The sequence below is a fragment of the Rhagoletis zephyria genome, unplaced genomic scaffold (genome assembly GCF_001687245.7).
Source record: "Rhagoletis zephyria isolate East Lansing unplaced genomic scaffold, Rhagoletis_zephyria_1.1 Rzeph_scaffold_00309, whole genome shotgun sequence".
NCBI classification, from domain to species: Eukaryota; Metazoa; Arthropoda; class Insecta; order Diptera; family Tephritidae; genus Rhagoletis; species Rhagoletis zephyria.
The window spans coordinates 110,383-127,187 of record NW_016157393.1 but is presented as its reverse complement, the minus strand read 5'-3'; the positions used below and the strand labels follow the sequence as shown (position 1 = coordinate 127,187).

At 35.0% G+C, this 16,805-nt stretch overlaps 1 protein-coding gene across 1 annotated transcript in view; it reads right to left on the bottom strand.

Annotated features, from left to right (window-relative positions):
• The window catches only part of LOC108358881 (protocadherin beta-4-like), a 164,748-nt gene that overhangs the window by 84,044 nt on the left and 63,899 nt on the right, over positions 1–16,805 (bottom strand). Inside the window, exon 2 of the mRNA XM_017610399.1 lies at positions 5,608–5,909. Within this exon, the coding sequence (XP_017465888.1) occupies positions 5,608–5,909 (302 nt within the window). The remainder of the gene's footprint in view (positions 1–5,607; positions 5,910–16,805) is intronic.

Genomic DNA, 16,805 nt, shown 5'->3' with positions numbered 1-16,805 from the left:
CCCCCCCATAGCCACCTTTTTTTTGTACGCGGGGGATGCCAAACTAAAATTTTCCCATTATTTTTGTATAGGGTTTGATTTCAAAAACATAAGAATACATATTTACAATATTAATAGAGACATTTTTTTTCATATAAAATAAGTTTAAGGAAAGAACTCTTTTTTTTTGTTATATTTCCCAAAAACATCAACTTTTACAAGTGTTTCCCTGGAAGGCGGTTTCGAGATTTTGATATAGTTGTACCTGTTTTTGAGAAAAGCCAGGGACCGACGACCCATCAACCGTTATGTACAGACAGGCTTCCTTTTATAGCTGGGGAAATGTAGTGCGCATATCTTCCCATTCCTCTAATGGTTTGCTTTTCAAAGAAGATGCTGAAGCATAATAAGTTTTGCGCTTCCGATACAAGTATTTTTTTTCGATACCTACTTGGATCGCAGTAAAAAGTATCGATTACAAAAATACTTGGTAAATTGAGAAAAGCATCGAGTATGTACTTGGATTTACTTGTATCGATTTATCCCTATGAAACACAAGTTTTTTTATTGTCTTCAAATACTTCAAGAAAAAGTACATCAGTTAAGGCTGCTTCGAAATAAAATTGTAAAAACTTTTCTTTTTCTATAAGGCGCGGCATTCTTAAAAAATTTTACATTTGCAATCCGTAGTTGCGATAGGTCGTTCATACAACTTTGTTCGCAATATTATCATTTCGCCAAAAATGCCACTTTGCGACGTTTTATGAACCACACTAATATTTCATTATGCTTATAAACATTTAACAATTGTCGCCACTTCCGTACATACCCAAATTTTTTTCAAAGGCTTCTCAAAAGAACAGAAAAAACTGCGATTTATAACTCTTTAATTCAATTAATACATTTCACTTATACACTTATCGAAGTTACGATTGTTTCATTTTCTTGTTGTATATTTTTAATTGAAATAAACTGTATTTTCATTCGATGCATCGAAAATATCGATGTTTTCATACGATACATCGATATCCATCGATGTTATGTTTCGATGTATCGAATCGAAAAAAACATCGATGTATTTTTTTGACTTGCATCCCTAATGCGGTCTTCATTGGCAAAATTTTGCCAGATAACACTATCAAGATACAAACTTTTGCCTGTGGAGACAGAAAGTAAATGCATGCAACCATCTGCAAGAGCAAGTAAACACACAAATATTCTGCTGAAAAACACATGCTGAGCCCTTCGAAATTTTCTGCTGGGCTATGCGTTACAGCTTACCAAATTTTAACCCTACCGAGACCAAAGATGTATACAGATCAAAAAATACGCAAGGCGGCGCTGGAGTCGAGTTATTGCTAAAAATCGTCAAGAGACACCAGGCATCAAAGTCAAGTTACCACGGTTAAATCTACCAGCATAACCATTGCGGTCCTTGATTTACGACGACTAAACAGAGTAAAGACAATTCTTGATGAATGCCTACAAATAAAATTGTAAGACGTTAATGGTGTTTCGTCTGAAATAAGTCTGTGTAGATTAGATTTCTGTGGACCAATGACNACAGAGTAAAGACAATTCTTGATGAATGCCTACAAATAAAATTGTAAGACATTAATGGTGTTTCGTCTGAAATAAGTCTGTGTAGATTAGATTTCTGTGGACCAATGATACTCCCCCATTTTGAAATTGCCACTAACTATACTATACAGCTCAGGGAAGCCAACTCGTGGAAAATTCCCCGATTTGCGGGGAATTTCAGTTTGCGTGGGGAATCGGCTGAAATGGCTAAAAATTACCGTTGATTTTTTAGAACTTTCTTTGCATTTGCTTTCATGTAGCGAATAAACATAATTTATTTTCAATGGAAAAAAAACCGCAACAACTCAGAAAAATCGTAAAACGAAATTTTTGGCCATTTGAAACTCACACTTTATTATTCTAGAATTGAGTGGGCTACAAAACTGCATACTCAAAATATTTCTGGAAAATTCAATTAAAAAGCTCGAAACATTTATGGAAGTTTGTTGAATTTTTTTCAAATATTGCACAAAGTTTAAAACTTGGATTTATACGGTTTTTGTTAAAGAATAAACTATATTTTTATAAAAAAAAATAACTCAAATTAAATAATAAAAATAATAATAATTGGTGCGAGTAAAATTTTTTCGACCACTGCATGTACATATGTAAATATTATCAACATAAATATTATTCATTCTTTGTGTTAACAAATAACTTTATAAAAGTTTGGTTTGGTTTATCAATGCATAGATAAATTACGCTTAAAAAGAAAATAAACAGAAATACCAGTAGTATATCAAAATACATAATTTTTTATTTTTGTTTTAAGTAAGGAGATGTCTATGGGTGGGGAATTTTACGAAATTTCGGGCAAAATCAGAGAATTTCATTTTCAAAATCGGGGAATTCTCAAGAATGAGTTGGCTACCTTGATACAGCTTCAAGGACGATTCATCAGCGTACCTTGTTGCCGCAAGAACTTCTTCACGGGCATAACGATTTCGTCCGGTTATTTAAGACTAAACCAAACTTCAACGTGAATTGTGGTGAAAGTGTATATATATATGTATATTTATGTAAGTGTGGCCGTACTTCATCGTAAATTTTCTTAAAAATGGTATTTACTTATAACTGAATATTTTCAAATTTAGGATGCATATTATGTGCGCATATTTTTAAATTTGTAATGCATGGAAATCCACTCCTTACTCATTACGAACGTGTTCAGTAGGGCTGGGATTATGCTCATATCGACCTCTTTGTGCGAAATTATCGTATGTTACATTTTTTACGAAATTCGCTTGATGCAACGTTGTTTTACACCCCATTACGCATCCCCTGTTCAAATGTTACGGCTTAAATACCAATAGCTTCCTCAAAAATTTACTGTAAATTTTATCGTAGGTGGCAATCAATTGTTTCTTGTGATCGAAATTATCGTACTATTTCAAAATAGAATGTGAAGACCTTTCTACAAGAAAAATCTCACATTTAGTAATATATCTCAATTATCTCAGGTTATCTTAACTTTTATATATATTGATGGTGCTATCCAAAACAGAGAAAAATATAAAAGCACTTTCCTGTAAAATTTGGTTTTTGTAACATATCATTATTTTGCGCAAAAAGGATCGATATTCAGACAAAACCCGTATATCCAATTAACAGGGCAATTGTGTTTCAGATAGTTTTTCGTAAGACAAATGAAAGACAGATGGCAAGATAGTTTGAAAAACTTTTCTTGTTTTAGCACAAATGTCTTAGAAAACAAATCTCTCTCATTAAAAACTCGTGAAGAAAAGCTATTTTAAGAGAAGGCACTTGTAGTATATCACTAAGCTCACGTCGCACTATGTACCTGTGCGGAAAAAATTCAAAAAGATGAAAACTTAAACACCATTTTTTCATATTTTANAACTCGTGAAGAAAAGCTATTTTAAGAGAAGGCACTTGTAGTATATCACTTAGCTTACGTCGCACTATGTACCTGTGCGGAAAAAATTCAAAAAGATGAAAACTTAAACACCATTTTTTCATATTTTGTCTAATTAGCTGAATATATTGGGTCCCTGAAAAATTGGGTAAATTGGTATATTGTTAGTAAAGGATTTTTTTTATAATTTTAATGAATTTTTCATTTATAGGTACCTACGCTTTGTAAATAATTTTGACAATGTTTTAGGATTTTTATATTACATATAGATATGACCTTATACAAAATATAAAAAATGATTCCTCCGGTTACCATATTCTTTATGACGCTCAAAAAAGTTAAACAAAAGAAAATTTAAGGGACAGCAAAGGGTTAAGAAGCCTACAAAAAATGCTTCAAATTTCTCCAAACGGAGAACAATATTTCAGTAATGTATACACTCTTTACAATTTGATAAAAGTAAAATCAGTGCATAAAGCTGCCTATTTGACTGCTTTTCAGGTGTTTTCGACGACTTTAATTACAAATCCATGGTCAGATTAAAGATATTAAAGATAGTGAATACAAAATGGTGAACAAAAATGCATATAGTCCTGATTGGAAATTTTGAGCAGCCATTTTTCGACCATTTTTCGAAGTTTCATTATACCAATTTTCAGTCAGATTGGGCTAACCGTTTGCCACTTTGCGTCGCTCAACCAGTCGCCGTGAGCATAGCACAGTTCGGGAGATCCGAGGGCAAGTCCCCGGCCAGCAGAATTTTTCTTTTAATTTTTATATTATTTTGTTTTAAAATGCAAAATATATTTCTTCTAAATAGGTAGTTGATTTGATTTTAATGAACTTTTTTTCTTTCTTTTTTTTAATTTTCTTCAGAATTTTAAACTAAATTTTTTAGAAAAGAAAACATATTTTTTTAAATCTCATTTAATTCTTTTTATTTTATCTCTTCTTTTAATTTGGTTTGTTTTTCTTTTGTTAATTTCATTTCCTTATAATTTTTGTATTTTAAAAATGGATAAATATATGTTTTAAAAGGATAAATATATTCGTTTTATTTCATTTAATTTTTAGGGACTTACATTAATTGTTTATTTTTTTTTATTTTTTTAGATTCTTTTATGTTAAGTATCTCTAAATTTTTTAATTTTAAAGCTTTAATAAGAAAACATTTCTTTTAATTTTTAGAACTTTATTTTATTTGTTTCTTCTTTTTTAATAATTTTTTTCTTGTGTTAATTTCATTTTCTTTTAATTGTTATATTTTACTGATTTCAAAATGAAAATATAGTTGTTTTTGGTTTCATTTGATTTTTAGGGTTATTTTTTTCAATTTAACTTCGTTTTCAAATCAATTTCCTTTTACTTTTTGAGTTTTGTTTTAAAATAAAAATAAATTATTTTTATTTTTTAAACACTACTTTATTTTGATAAAATTTTTGTTTTGTCTAATTTATTTATTAAATTTTATTGTTTTAAAAAGAAATAAATATTTCTTTAAAATTTCATTAGTTTTTTAAAATATTTTTATTTATTTATGCTTTATTTTCGTTTTGCATATTTTTATATATTTTTTATTTTTATTTAATTTTTCTTTATATATTAGTGTTTATTGTTTTAAAAAGAAAATTATAAATATTTTTTTAATTTAATTTTTAAAAAACATTACTAAAAGGCGAACAGCAAAACGCTAAGACCTTCTCGTTAGCAGATCTGTCAATTAGTCTTTCGAAAGACAGTAAAGAGCTTTCAAGATAGTTGCTAGAATTGACAATTGCCTTACGAAAGACTTTTGTCTTTCGAAGGACTGGGGTGAGTTGAAAGACAGTTGCCTGCTATATGCGTCCATTTGGTCATCCTGACATTCTAAAAAGTGCTTGAACGGATTCGTAAAATTGCTTACCAAATTACTGAGCCTATTAAGTTGCAAAATGAATAATAGAACACTGCGTTAATACACAAACAATTGTTATTCTATTAATATTTGTGGTTCTAAAACCTGGATATCCGGATATGTAGTTAATATCTGTTAATTTTGTTATCGGGGCTGTATCTATATTCAAAGAATCCGGAAAGAACTACCAGCCCTAGATTTCAGTAATGTTCACTCTGCGAATTTCGAATTCACGTGCATACGAATTAAATGAGCATGTTTTCTATGATACACTCACAGGATCGGTAGATCGACGTCGAGTGCAAATTACATTGACGTAAATTGAAGACGGGCCACGAACTCCTTCTTTATCTAATTCCACGGCTAATGATAAACCTTTAGTACTTGGAACAATTTTTAAAGGCGCGTCCTTCTCACGAAGTGTTAAATCAATATCGCCTTCCTTAATATCGGGATTTCCATTTATACGTAATTTTCCAATAATTGCTCCTACTTCAAGATCTTCATTTACTAGAAAGCTCTCTGCCGAACCACCACCTTCGAGATAGCAACGGGAGTCCAGTATAGCACCATTTATTTCTGAAAAAAAAGTTGTATTAGTACTCATATATGTATATCGTCATTTAATGTACAAAACCGCGTATCAACAAAATGCAAAACCGCGTATGTGAGGTTCCATAAAATATTTTCTAGAGAGTAAAACACTCATATTTCAAAATGGTTTCGTTTTTATACCCGAGCGCACTTGTGCACAAGGGTATATTAATTTTGTTCACATAACGGTTGTTTGTAACAGCCAAAACGAATCGAGATAGATATAGACAAATGTATACATAAATGCTCAGAATGAATAGAGAAGTCGATTAAGCCATGTCTGTCTGTCCGTCCGTCTGTCCGTCTGTCCGTCCGTCCGTGTACACGATAACTCGAGCAAAAATTGAGATGTCTCAACGAAATATGGTATGTAGGTTTCCATTAAAATGGGCGAAATCGGACTGTAACCACGCCCACTTCCAATATAACGGTAATTTCCAGAAATACGAAAACTGCGATATTTTAGTAACTACTGAAGATAATTCACTCAAAATTGATATTTACAATAATTTTCTGGCGAAAAATAAGAATATTATAAATTTTTGGAAAATTTATAGCGTCCCCATGAAGGGTTTGAAGGCAACGAAAGGGCTGACTTTATCGCAAAGCGTGAAGCCCATATGCGTTTGCATGGTCCCTAGCCTTTCTGTGGTACATCTAAAGGATACACTGCAGACCTACTTAGCTGAGAATAATCTCAAATTGCTGCCTACTGGCGGAAGTCAAAGGGAATAAGACAATCAAAGATATGCATAACTCTTTCCAGCAGGAACTCCAAAAGACACCTTGAACTTAGAACTCTTACTGGCAACCTGACAGCACACTGCAAGTTAACGTACGGTTTTAATTAAATGGGTCTTTCTGTAGAGACGGACTGTAGGGTTTGTCGGCTGGTGAAAGAAACCCCAGAGTATATTCTATGTGCCTGTCCACCAAGCATGAATCGTAGATTGATACACCTTGGAGAACGATTGCCTTCTCCATCTAAAATTTGGAACATGGCCTCATCCAAAGTGCTGAGCTTTTTGAATAGCCTAAGGTTGGAGTGAATACAATTTTGTTTTAGCACAGTATATCTTCTTATGGTTACATGTGTATATCTTGGTAACCGCTACACCAACTTCTTCCAAACTTGGCACAGTCGTTGGCCTTGGTACAACATACTAAATGGCCGAAAATTTAAAAAATCGGACAATAACCACGCCCACATCCCATATAATGGTAATTTACAGAAATACAAAATCTTCGATAAAGCAGTAAATATTACAGCTAATTTATTAAAAATTGATGCTTGCAACTACTCTTTACCGAAAAATACGTTTATGGTAAAATTTTGGAAAATGGGCGTGGCACCGCCCACTTATGATCACATATATGTAAACCGTTATGGTAACCGTTCTACCAATTTGTACCAAACTCGGTTTTTTTATTGTGCTTGCCACATAAAAGCAAAACGTTGAAAATTATTGAAATCGGCCGCTTTTTATGTAACGGTAAATTTCAGAAATGCTTGAAACTTCAATATTTCGAAATTTAAGGACGCTAATTTTCTCAAAATTGATACATCCCGGCTTACCATCTAGCGGTAGGTTTCGGAAAGGTGAAAAAACATATGTATATTTAATACTTGCGCCGGGTATTTAATGTTCGGCTCCGCCCGAACTTAGACTTTTTTACTTGTTTATAAAGAAGTCGCATTTATTGCTAGTAGATTGAGCCAAGAGCTTGTGTATACATATGCTTTTCATTGGAGTGGCCGTTAACTATATAAATAGAACAATTTTATGTTTATTTGTTAGGGTCATATTCACTGGATATGTGAATTGTCCTAATTGTCCAGGTCTACTAGATAACGTTAAGAGACTAAGCATGGGCGTCGCGAGGATTGAAATAAGGGGGGAGGGAAGGCCGACATATAAAAAAATCCCAAAATTTTCATCTTTACATATTCATGTTTCTGGCACGTGGGGGACGATATGTACTTGCCGATTTGTTTTACAAAAATTATTTAAAAAGCAGACGTCTCGGTTGCTTAGCAAACCGGTTAAGCGTTTCTGCAATTATTTCACATTGATTCTCTAAAACAAATTTTCGATGTATGCTTAAAATGCATAAACCTAAAGCTAAATTTTATAGGAAATTAAACTAACAATTTATTAAAACTAGTAGTAACCCCCGAAATGCGGGTGAGTACTTAGCTCAAAATTTATTTAAAGAACTTCGTGAAAGACAACAATTAACCTTGTATTACTAGACACCTGATAACCCAGGATAATTTTTAAGTTCTTAAAATACATTACATTACTCTAAGCTTCGTGCAGTGGGCCATGATAAAACCGTCATCTTTAAGGTATAGTCCAACCTTTCACAATATCTGTTATTAGTCGTAATCCGAAACGCAATAATCATTGAAAATTGGCGCCGTTTATAGTGAAAGGCATTTAACATCACACTTCCAAGCTAAAGCTTTCTTAACCCTAGAAGCCTAATCTACTTGGGAGTAACGTAAAGCCTTAACATACGTCTTAGAGGCTTATGTACTTAAAAGATAACCTGTGAGCTGAAATATACTTAGTCCTGCCTTATTTTTTAAAGAATATTGAAGTTGTGAGTTTAAGTAATAGTTAACATAGTTTTATTAATGAAAAATATAACCACATTTATTTAAAACAACAAAATAAAAAGTCAATTTTGTGTTAACAATAAAAAAAAAGATCAATTCCGTATACGCCTCGGAGACGTAGATTATACATTTAGGGTTAACCCTTTCAGTACAACAATGCAACCACTGCACTGTAGCGCCAGCTGCTTGCCAGATACTTTTGTAGGTGAATGTATGTAGGTGGGTATGGAGTGGACCAAACATAAGGCAATCGGGCATCTATGTTAACTGAGCGTAAATCTGGGTACTGGATCGAACAAAAGTAGTGTAATCAAACCTCGATATTAACCGACTGTGACTGTGTGAGTGTATAAGTATTTGATCGAACATAATTAGAGAAAGTTCGATGTGCTCGGTGAAACTAAAGTTGATAGTGTGTGTGTGAAAGCGGTTTTTCTTTTGAGTTTTCATCGTGCATATGTAAGTACATAACACCGATTGAGTCATTTGGCCAGCCCATAGGGTATAAAATGACCCAAGTGGTGGCGAACGGTTCAGATGCAAAAGTTACGGTACTAGCGTTATTATAACCGGGTGAAGTAACAGTGTAAAAGTTAAAGTTAAAGTTATTTTTATAATAAAAAAATGCACGGTGTTTAAAGGGCATGTAGTTACTATACAATTCTGTGAATTGTGCCGTTTTTACCGGATTGTCACATACCGGTGATCGCAAATCTCTAACAGTGTAGTGCTAAATTGGGAACTGGAGGTAAGTACTGCCTAATATTATTCCCCAAACCTTAAATCTGCAGGTATATATACATACGCCAACGCATGTGTATGTATGTACATGCATATGTAGATTAAAGGAAAATAACCAATGTCAAATTGTCACCTACTACCGGATACAATATCCTAAAGAAAATTTATTTACTTATTTTTCAGGTCGCCTTGATACACGTATATGTAGATAAAGGAACTCCACGCGCGGGATCCGGGAAATAGCGATCCATATCTTGGGAGGCGCACGCGCATTTGCTACACGACGTATGGTTTTAAACACACAGCCACACCACGATTGAGAGAATACAAAGGTTGCGCCGATCTCGGACCGCTATTCCTCTCTTAACGAATTTGACAGAATCGTTGTTTGCATGACGTCACACTTGTACAACTTGTTTACGTTTTCCTTGAAACATTTTTCTTCTTCTTCCATTCTTGCTCACGTTTTGGCATTTCTCTCTCGCAATTGCACCAGTGTGACGTCACACAAAAGTTATTCTCAAAAATCCTCTCTGATCGGCGCAATCTTGTATTCTATCATTCTTGCATATGTATGTATGTATGTATATGTCTACACGCGAAATAATCAAAGCAAAACTAGGGAGAGCGGAATTGAGAGTACAGTATATTTTGCTTTGCTGCCTTTATGCTTAAGTGCACATTTAAGATACCTACCCCAAAATGCTCCGATAGATGCATTCAACATACGTGCACATTGGCGATAGCTGCCTTAAAAATTGTGCAATAAAGTATTACGTTTACCTGCACTGGCCTACAATTACCTAATTTTACAAGCTTTTATTTATTTTACTCATATCGCAGAACAAAGGAAATGGCTATCAATTTTTCTAGTTATATAGATAATAAGATACCATTCGAAAAAAAATTTCGCCTGCATTATTTTCTACGTGATAAGTGCTTCTCCATTATTTGGTTTCATAGGGATTCGGATACCTTCCTCATTGAAGTAGTAAAGAACATTCGCTTAAGTGCCTTTTTCGGTTAGGTGCAAAAGTTTTTCGTGCAAAGAAGTATGTGCAGCTAAGCAAAATATACTGTATATGCAAAGTAGGCACAGTAATTGGAGTTTACATAGGTACGTATTTACATATATACACTGTGTATATTTTTTAACGTATGAGGTATTCACAATTACCGCTACGTATATGAAACCACATATTCATATGTTTTAGACATTTATGTAGAAATAACTCACGATTTTTGGCAATACTTATGTATTGTAGTATTTTTATATCCCCGTGTTTGTTGGTGCTAGTGATATTGCTCCCTTGTGGTATGCTCAAGTACTTGCGTATTTTAGGTTAGGTTACCCCGTGTTCTCTACATACGAAATATTTTGCGGTGATGCAAACTTTCCAGGAACAAATTCTTCGATGTTAAGTACCTCGATGTACGCTATTGGGTGATTTTGTGTTCGATACTGGGTACAATTTGAATGTACTCAAACTTTCGCAAGTCGCGAGTTCTTGTAGGATTTCCTACTGGGTTAACACACTTTTCGTATGAGTTGCAATTTCATACATATGTACATGTGCATAGAAATTCTTATAAGAAAATGAAACGGGATCAACGAATAAATTGGCTAATTTTGCAATAAATTTATATGCACGTATGTAGCGCAACTACATACATATCGAGCCCTAACCGCCAAAATAACGTAAGCGGATTTTTTTCAAAATTTTCTTTTTGATGCAGAAATGCATCTAGATGCTCTAGGAATATATCTGCATCAAAAAGAAAATTTCGAAAAAAATGTCGCTTACGTTATTTTGGCGGTTAGGGCTCGATATGTACATCAAAACGAAGGAATGATAATAAACTGTGATCACTGCAGGCGCCGACGCAGGCAGCATAAAAATATTTGGTGGTTTTAATAGGGATGTCGGGAATGTGACATGCGAAACAATGCATACATACGCTTATACAAATATGCGTTTGCACATACGGATGGAAGTTAGCGAAAACAACGAGTGCAAATTTGTTAAAATTAGTGAGTGAAACTATGTATATATGTACTTAATATATAACCGCGTATATATTTCATGAAACCGTTTTTCGGGTAACGGTGAATATTTTACCGAATTGTACATTTGGTAGATATATGCAACATTTGTAAGGAAATTGTGTGGTGTTTTTATGTATACTAGAGTGCCAGTTACTGTCGAAATTCGACGGTTTTTCTAGTTTTTAGGAGCCTTGGAGAGGTTTTCTAACTTAATACATAGTAAAACTTATACGGTACAAATTAACTTACCGGAACATCTTCTGCTTTGGAACTAAAACGAAAAAAAAATTTTTTATTTTAGAAGGTCTTTGGACTTCAGCAGGACTTAGAATTGACCCGATACATTCCCCTTTATCGATAAATATTAATGATTTGATACATATCGATAGTTCGATGAATTACAAAAACACTTAAATCCGATAACTCAACAAAATTCGTTAACTCGACCAATTTCAATAACTGTGAAATTCGGGGGGGTCGATAAATTTCGATAACTCAAAAATGTAAACTCTTTAGATACCTTTAAAAATTTTTACTTTTGACAGCTGGACATTTTTCGAAAGCAGTCGAAAAATTTTGAAAACTCATTACACTCTGTTAGCACGATATAATTCGATAAGCAGTGATAAAGCGATAAGCTTAAATAATCTTGAAATTTCGATTAATGGATATATTTTGAAAATTCCAGGACTTCGATTTGATGAATCAACCAATTTCAGTAGATCAATAATTATCGATAACTATGTAAGTTGAAAGAACTCCATGCATTACTACAACTCGATAAATTTCGTTAAGTCTATAAATAATGATAATTAAATAAATATCGATAACTTGATACATTTCTTTAATTTGACAAATTTCGATAATCCCACATATTTTTACAGCTCGATAAGTCACCGTAAATTTCGACAACTAAGTTTCTGTGTCTATAAATTTCGACAACTCAATAAACATTGGTCAATTTGAATAATTCGATACGTTGTGATAACGTAATAAGTATGGATAAATTTCGATATTTATAAACTTCGATGATTCGATAAAATTCGGTAACTTTTATGGAAAATTTCAACTCAGTTACCCTAATTCTTATTTATTTCTCATTGTCTCCACTTATGTAATGCGATGTCATGCCATACAATGTCATATCGTGTGATGTCAAGTCATGTGATGTCATGCTATATAATGTGATGTCATATCATATGATGTCATGTCACGTGATATCGTGTGATGTGATATCATATTATGTGATGTAATATAATGTGATGTCTCATCATATAATGTGATGTGATGTGATGTAATGCAAGAATGATAGAATTCAAGATTGCGCCGTCCTGGGCGTTGATATTTGTGTACCACAAGTAAACAAAGAATAGAGCGAAAAGAAGAACGAGTTAAAACTTCCAAAACAGTTCATTTTACAGTGAAAAACGTGTTTTAATTTTGCTAAACGCGAAAATATTGCATTTTTCACCTAATCTATTAGAGAATAGGTAACATTTTAGTGCACTCCATTGCTTTGCAAGTGAGGCTGCTTCAGCAAACGTTTTAGTGCACTCCATTGCTTTGCAATTAAGACTGCGGCAGCATCTCCGCGGGATCGTTATCATTTATTTCTTCATCTTCATATTTATATTTATTTCAAAGCTTAATTTCAAATGTGTAGTGAAACAACATGCGAAACATGTCAAATTGAACATGTTGCAGCAACATCTATACACAATTCGAAAATGTTTAAACGACGGTTTTAGCCGTAATTTTCAACCAATTGTGAAACCATAAAAACTCTGCTCATCTACGGAAAAATGCCTTTCCAACGGTGTTCTTGGTTTTGAAATCGGTTGGGTAGAATCGCCAAACGAACGGAGACAAAATTCATGTTAGCGTATTAATATATAGATACATATGTACATGAATATAATTGACATGCGGTAACTTACTCCGTGGGATGGGTACTTCTCATTTTCGGGTATTACTCCCTCGATGGCCTCTTGTGACTAAATAAAAATCCCGCGGTGGATGCTTGTGGTTTCCCTGTGGTCCAACAATGGGCGGCTGTACTACTTGGCTGTAATCAAATGGGTTTCATGTTGGGCGCAAGTTACCAAAGTGCGTTTGGTTAGGTGCCGAAAGCACTTTTCACGGTCGTAAAATTACTTCACTGAGATGCTTAGCACTTTTGGGTGCAAAGGAATTAGGCCTTTATATGCTTTTGGCAGATAATCTGCCTATGCTTAGCACTTAGCACAACACTTTTTTTGTTTTTGTTTTATTAATTTTTTGATTTTTAAACCACAAATCGCTTGGTGCAGCTTGGCTTGGCTTGGTACTCGCTGTGGAAACTTCAAAAATTTTTAATTTTATCGCGGTTTCTGAGCGAGAAAATAGAAATATTGGAAATGACAGCTGCCGTTCAGTGTTGAGCAGCGTAATTTCTAATGTCGGAATAGTTGCGTTGCCACTGTTTCAAATTCGGCTCGCAAGGACCATGTTAAGAAATTACGAGATTGCGATTTAAAATTTGCAAAGTAATGCTTAATCCAACTTGTAATTCTTTTAGTTAGTTTTACTTAGAACTAGTTAATATTTTAACAACGATTTTTTTGAATGGACTGTATGATGAGATTTATGACAGGTTGATTGGCAAATATAATATGAATTGAGCAATTGATTTGGGTGGCGGAGTTCGGAGGGAACTCGCGCAACGGGAATGGTAAAATTGAAATGGGTGGATAATATTAATATATGTATAGATGGTTGATACTTAGTTTGCTGAAGTGCAGGTGAAACTCCCGCGTCGATAATATGAGATGAAACCAAAGAACGTAGATAACTAGAAGGGACAACTCGTTATAATTGTGGCGAAAAGTGTGCAACAGGGGCGTGCCTTCTCTTTTCATCCAATCAAAAAACGCACTAGGGCAAAAGAGAAGACATGCCCCTGTTGCGCACTTTTCGCCACAATTATAACGAGTTGTCTCTTCTTGTTATCTACGTTCTTTGATGAAACCAGGTAAGTAGATGTCGACCTCCAACGGTGTTGTAGAGGACTTTTTTATAGTTACTGGTGCTACGATCCCTGCTGTCTTCTGTTCAGGTGGCGATGAAAAAGAGAGAGCATGGGAAGGTTGCAATTGCCTTTTATAGGTTACACTGGAAGACAACTGTAGCCAGTGTCTGGAATATTCAAGCAGGGGTGCTTTAATTCGGTGTACGCGCAGGGATGCATTTGGGATTAAAGGATGCGCAGGGATGCATACTTCAAGTGGGCGCAAGTCACTTGAACACTAGGAATTAACAAATTTTTTAATTGTGGAGTAAAGAGGGAAAAGAGAAAACATGCGTTGAATCATTTGTATCTTCTGAATAAGTATTGAGGGCAATCATGGAGTGCTGAGCACAAGTTTTTGGTGTGGGTGTTGCACTGGTGCAACAGAGGGGAAGAGGGAGTGTACAGACGGAACGACAACTGACTTAGGAATGACAGACTGTTAGATAGACGGACTAACGTCAGGCTCAGGGGGCGTTTTAAGTTAAGTGAGGAGTCACGACAACTGCCAAGGCTGTGCGTGGAGTTCACGTTGAAGAGGGGTGGGATGACTCCACCTGACAGGACGGGACTGGACCATTTCTCTATAGTGCTTTCTCTCTCTCTCTTTCTTAATTTTCTTTGTTATTTATGACCATCCGCACTAGTATTTCTCCATATCACCAGGCACGATTAACTTTTTGCTTGTGTAGCAACGACCATGGCAGGCGGAAATGAGGTCTTAAAGTCGTAAATTTTTCCATGTTAAATAACGGTGAAAATGCTTTTAAAGCATTTTTAATCACACCAAAACGTTGCCAAATCGATAGAAAATATATAAATAGCTTTTATTATACCCAAACAATCCCTTTAAACCGTTTCAACGGTTATTTTACATTGAAAAAATTTACGACTTTAAGACATTACGACGCTTACGACATCTTGTGAATACCCTTAATATATGTACATTTTCATTTCAGTGGCGTTCTTCAGCGGCAACCCAACATCAATACATAACACCGGCACCCAAAAAAAAATAGTGTGATGTGCATTTGACCGGACCTACCTATGGTTATGTATTTCGACCCGCATAATCCGAATTTGAAGTCAGTTTGGCCAATATATCTCCTAAATTTCGAGAAAACTTAAAAAAAACCTTAAAAAATAGCGAAAATCGGCATTTTTTGTGTGCCGGTGTAATTATTGATTATAATCGACGCATACATTTTATGTGTCTGCATGAAAACTCGAATTTGGACGGCACAAAATAAATCGCACGCCGTCTTAAAAAGAGTCACAACTCAAATTGTGGTATTTTTGAGATTATGCGCTAAAAATGTACACAGAGCTCTTATTTACCTTTCAGTAAAATCTGGAGCAAATTTTCGTTATCTTCTTCTTCTTCTTTATTAGCGCTGTAACCGCCTAAGCGATTTTGGCCGAGTCCAAAACAGCACGCCAGTCATTTCTCTTCTGTGCTAACTGACTCCAATTGGAAATGCCAAGTGAAGCCAAGTCCTTCTCCACCTGGTCTTTCCAACGCAGAGGAGGCCTTCATCTTCCTCTGTTACCAGCATTGTGGCCCGCGCTGAATATTTTCAGAGCAGGAGCCTTTCTGTCCATTCGGACGACAGCCAGTGGAGCCGCTGAATTTTAATTCGCTGCACTATGTCTATATCGTTGTAAAGCTCATACAGCTCATCGTTAAATCGTCTGCGATATTCGCCATCACCAACGCGTAAAGGTCCGTAAATCTTTCGCAGAATCTTTCTCTCGAAAACTCCAAGAGCCGCCTCATCAGATGCTTTCATTGTCCATGCTTCCGCGCCATACACCAGCACAGGCATGATGAGTGACTTATAGAGTGTGATCTTTGTACGACGAGAGAGGACTTTACTTCTCAATTGCCTACTCAGCCCAAAGTAGCACTTGTTGGCAAGAGTGATTCTCCATTGGATTTCAAGGCTGACATTTTTATTGGTCTTAATTCTGGTTCCTAAATAAACGAAGTCGTCTACTTTTTCAAACTTGTAACTGTCAACAGTGACGCGGGTGCCAAGACGCGTATGATCTGACTGTTTGTGTGATTACAGGATNTTTGTCTTCGTTCACCACCAGACCCACACGCTGTGCTTCTCTATCTAATTCCGAGAGGGCAGAACACACGTAGCCCTTATTTATTAACAATAATGTCGATGTCGTCGACATACACCAGCAATTGTACGCGCTTATTAAGTATTGTGCTTGAGCGGCTCTTATTTTCTTCTCCAACATCAGATTAAAGAAATCACATGAAAGGGAGTCCCCTTGTCTGAAGCCTCGTTTGGTATCAAACGGCTCGGAGAGGTCCTTCCCTATTCTGATGGAGCTGGTGGTATGGCTCAACGACATTTTAAACAGCCGTGTTAGTTTCGCGGGGATACCAAATTCAGACATCGCGGCATA